Raw genomic sequence first — 4,868 nt, 5'->3', positions numbered from 1 at the left:
TTATTATTATTATTATTATTATTATTATTATTATTATTATTATTATTTTAATCTTACAACTTGTAGACTATTGCTGGGGGAAGCCAGGAAATGAACTCTGGAAAGGAAACTCTGGGAGGAAACTCTGTGCTGGCACCACAAAGGAATTCTGCTTATTAACTTGCTCCTTGTGGCTTGATCAGCCTGTTTCCTCACAAGACCATCTGCCAAGGGGTTAGATAGCAAGGCCCCACAATGAGCTGGTCTCTCCTACATCAACTATCAGTCAAAAAATATACCACAGGCTTGACCCCAGGTGGGAGCATTTTCTTAATTATTGTTCCCTCTTCCAAAATGACTCTAGCTGGTATCAAATTGGCATAAAAGTAGCTAGTACAAATACTATTTAGTATTTTTCTGACATATTATTTAAATGAAAAACAATATTTTACAAAATAGTGGGCCCTTATTGAAACCACTAATGGAACAAAGAAAATAGGAGTACCTCAACCCAGTATTTTATATTTCAAATGGGTATGTATCATAGTGTCTAAATATAAGGGAAGAAAAACAAAAACCCACCTTATTGAATTCATAACAGCGGCTGCTTTTGGGGAGAATGGAAATTAAATGCTGTGATTGAAGGGAGGTTTATCTGCTCTAGTTTGATTCTGTGCAAAGATAATGAAACAGTGGATTCCTTATGAAGTTAATAAATTAAAAAAAAAAACTCAAAATTTCTGATGTAACAAATTATAAAATTAGTCTTTTTTTTTTAACCTTCCTTCTCCTAGTATCTCCTGGTGACTATACTTGCATTTTATTGATGTGTTTATAAAGATAAATTTAATCTGCATTCAATATAATAAGCCAAGTAGTAGAGTCAGGTCCAGAATTTGGCGAATGCATACACACACACACACACACACACGAAGCCTCCTGGAAAAATGCATCCTGGCCAGATGGGGCATTGGCCTTCTCCCTTTTGGCAAGGGCATGTTGTTTCAGAATTGAGTTCATGTGCAAAGGCATCTTGTACTTTCCTTAGTAATGTATCATGACCATTTCTCCAATTAACTATTCATGAAACTGTGGGGTTTTTTAATGGCTATAAAAGGCTCCATAGTACAGAAATGCATAATTTATTCAGTTATTTCATCATTACTGGGCAAAAAAAAAAAAAAAAAAAAAAAAAACTGCTTCCTGATTTTACCACAGCAAACAGTGCTATAGGAATTCTTGCAAAAAATTCACGTGTAGGTATTAAGCGTATTTAAAAGTAGGATACATATTAAGAGTAGCATGCTCTTTCACAGAATAGATTATCAAAAGTAGGAAGACAGAGCTAGAGGAAATGCTGCATGCATTTTAACAGCTTTTCCCTCACAAGTTTTTAGTAATTTATATTCCTATGTGCCAGCTAAAGGGAGCACACTTCTTGTAACATCATATCAAGGCCTTCATTTTTTATTTTGTTTTGTTTTTATTTTGTGAGGGATGACAGATGATTTGTGTTTTCATTGGAATTTAGTTTAATCCATGTCTAATGATACTGGGCATTTTTACTATGTCTTGTCTTTTTAATTTTTACTTTGAAGTTGAAGCTTTAAATACAGCTGTCATTGTCCTTAGCCATTCCATTGGAGTGTTTGTTGTGTTCTATTGATGAGGGCTACTTGCACATCAGGCATATTGGCTCCCGGGGTGTATTGTAACCATGCTTCCCTGCTCAGTCTTGTATTTTGATTTAGTTTATGATCCACGACTATCTGAATAACATGAAATTGCTTTGATATCAAAATATGTCTAAATTTCTGATATTTTAGAGTCATTATCTTCCTAAAGAAAGTCCCTACCACCCAATATTAAGGAAATATTCTCCTGTATTTCCTACTGATTGTACTTACATCTTAAATCTTTTTATTATTCTGTACAGTAGAGACATATTTTCATACAGCTATTTACATGGGCAATGATGCTTTCCCTACTTATTGAAAGTCTTTCTTTTGTGTTAGGAAAAAGCAGTAGTCAGCCATCAGCTCCCAATTTAGCTTAGATGTGAATTGAGACTGTACTCTGACCCCTTTTCTTACTATCGAGCTATGGACCACCGTTACACACTTTTGAGTTGAGTAGCCACGAAGAAGTTAGTTATAATATTTAATGAGGCAAACTCACCTCACTGTCGTTGTTTGATTCAACAAGTTTATGTTTTGGCAATTTTTTTAAAAATATTCTTGAATATTCTTCAATTGTGAAAATGGCCCAAGGCTCTATAATCTAGAATTTACATAATGAAACACATTTTATGTGCAGGTCCAGTAGAATGGGAAGATCGAGAGGATGAACCAATCAAAAAGAAATCTGATGGACCAGGTAACAAAATAGAGGAAAAGATGGTTTGTGAAGACTCTTTTGCCTGCTCTTGGGACTCTTTTCCTCCTATTGGGTTGCCTTGCCCAGCTTCGATATCCGAGCTTTTGCCTCGTCTTCTTGGATCTTGTTTTGTCGTGGTTGGCTGATATCCCTGAGAGGCCTGCCCATTTCTAAAGGGAAAGAGAGCGTCAGTGGATATGGGAAAGAGAGGAAGTGGTGGTGGTGGGGATAACTTGGAGGAGTAGAGGGAGGGAAAACTGTGGTCAGTATGTGTTGTATCAGAGGAGAATTCATTTTCAATAAAAAGATAGAAAATGGCACTGTCCCATGTGGTAAAGGAGGCTACTGCAAAGCTATCAACCCAACAGTGGACTGAGGCTGACCAACCACGTTCCTGCCCTTGAAATCTCATCTCTGCTAAGATGGAGAAGAGCTCCTGACAGAGGATCCACCCCCTGTAGCAGCGGATGAAATGTTGGGTTCCTATCTGTCTGAAAAGTCTCTGCTGCCTGTGCCTGTGGGTGAGAACAACAGACACTGGCGCTGCATAGAAGCCACCAGAGAAAGAGCAGGAAAAATGCTTGACAGTTTTTATTCTCTCGTTTTGAAATAGAACTTTTTAAAGTTTACTTTTTGAGCTGAGAAATAATAGTGCTACACGTACCTATTTTGATAAACACAGACAATGGGATATCATGACGTTAGGCTAATAAATGTTTCTACTCTCTCAAACGTTTGTTATTTCTTCGCATTAAGAACACCCAGAATCCTCTCTGCTAGCTATTTTAAAACAAGCTATAAATTAGACAAATGTAGAAATAAGTAATTAAGTGATTGAATATTGAACAACTAGTAACTACTACTTCTAAGCAAGTAATTGTGATAAGAGAAAAATAAGAATAAGTAAGATCTGCTGTAGTATATTAGCGGTTCTTGCTCTAAGTCTTACACTCTGCAGGGCCCAAACTTTCCTTTCATGTCTGTGAAAACAACTTGGGGTCCTCTCAAATAAGTATGGGTATCTTGTGAGGAATAAGGGAAGCCAAAGGGATGGCACACAGGTTAAAAACTCATGTTGCAGAATCACACTTGACAAGGACCCTGTGAGGCTGGCATGTGATTGAGAGGCCATCCATTTATGTATGTGATTAGGACAGACAGAAAAAATCTAATCCTTCTCTTCTGAGACTTCCTTGCTGTATTAGGTTAGAGGCATACAACACATCTTTCATTATACCTGTACATAGCAGAGTGACTGCTGCAGCCCAGCAGATAAACTTGCCTGTCCACCTCCCTACCATAAGTAGAGAACCTTATGTCTGCTTGTTGGCAAGTCCCAGCATAATAGAGAATCACTGATTACCATCCCCCTACCATCTGTAGATCAACAGACATGACCCTCCCATGTAACTGCAAGATTGCCTTGATCACTTCCTTCTTCCTGGCCTTTCTCTTCATTGGCCTTGTGCCAGAGCTCTGCTCTGTTTCTGTGTGTATCACTAGTTCAGATTCAAAACATAAATGATATCATCTGGCACATAATTTTCCACACCTGGCTTGTTTAGTGTAACAGTGTCTTCTACAGTTCTCCGTGTCATTCCAAGTGACAGAATGTTCTTGGGTTGTTGTTGTTTTTAAAGCTGAATGATGCTCCAAAGAGTGAGGTCACCTGTTGCGAAACCTCCTCCGATCTTTTTGAGCATTCAATGGTATTAAGTATAGCTTCAAGGGAGTTCTAGGAGATGCTGTGTGAACATGCTGTCAGCATTGTGAGCACAACTGGTCTCTGAGCGGAGCTGCTATGTGACAGCTCTCTAGCGCTGCCAGTCACAGCTACAGTCAAGGATAAAACTCACACTGGCAATCCCAGGGCTTCTGCTGACTGGAGCGGATGAATCCCATGTGAAGAGATGTGTCATTGACACAAAATCTCATCTAATTGTGTAAGGAAGATGGAGAAGAAGCATATGAGCAGAGATCTGCCTGTGTAGTGGCTCTGTAAAAGATGAGATGGCTTGCCAGAATACAAAAACAAGGGTAATAAGCAGGTCCCACCAATAATCCCAAATATAACTGTAGAAAGGCATTAAAGGACCCCCATGAGGCAGGGACAGACCATTCCTATTCTTGAGTCAATACAAGGTATACCTTTGAGTTGCAATCTTTGTTTTTTACCAAACCCCTTACAGTGAAGCCTCTAGACATATAGATTCCACTTGCCACAGGTTCATCCAACCACATATCAAAATGTTCTAGGAAAGAAAAAGTGTGTCTCACTGAGTACATATAGACCTTTTTGTCCCCCTGTCTTCCTCTAAGTAACAGACTATAAGCCAGGCATGGTGGTGCATACCTGTTGTCCCAGCACTCATGGAGGTGGAGGCAAGGGGATTTCTCTGAGTTCGAGGCCAGCCTGGGCTATAAAGTGAGTCCAGAACAGCCAAGAATACACAGAGAATAAAATAGATAGATAGATAGATAGATAGATAGATAGATAGATAGATAGATAGATA

General features: G+C 38.7%; 1 protein-coding gene across 3 annotated transcripts in view; it reads left to right on the top strand.

Annotated features, from left to right (window-relative positions):
* Piezo2 (piezo type mechanosensitive ion channel component 2) overlaps positions 1–4,868 on the top strand; it is a 348,488-nt gene that overhangs the window by 305,251 nt on the left and 38,369 nt on the right. For all 3 annotated transcript variants that reach the window (XM_055622927.1, XM_055622925.1, XM_055622924.1), the window contains one exon: positions 2,296–2,355. In XM_055622927.1, coding sequence (XP_055478902.1) covers positions 2,296–2,355 — 60 coding nt within the window. The remainder of the gene's footprint in view (positions 1–2,295; positions 2,356–4,868) is intronic.

The sequence above is a fragment of the Psammomys obesus genome, unplaced genomic scaffold (genome assembly GCF_907164565.1).
Source record: "Psammomys obesus unplaced genomic scaffold, mPsaObe1.curated_primary_1811, whole genome shotgun sequence".
Taxonomy (NCBI): domain Eukaryota; kingdom Metazoa; phylum Chordata; class Mammalia; order Rodentia; family Muridae; genus Psammomys; species Psammomys obesus.
This window is presented reverse-complemented; position numbering and strand designations above follow the sequence as displayed.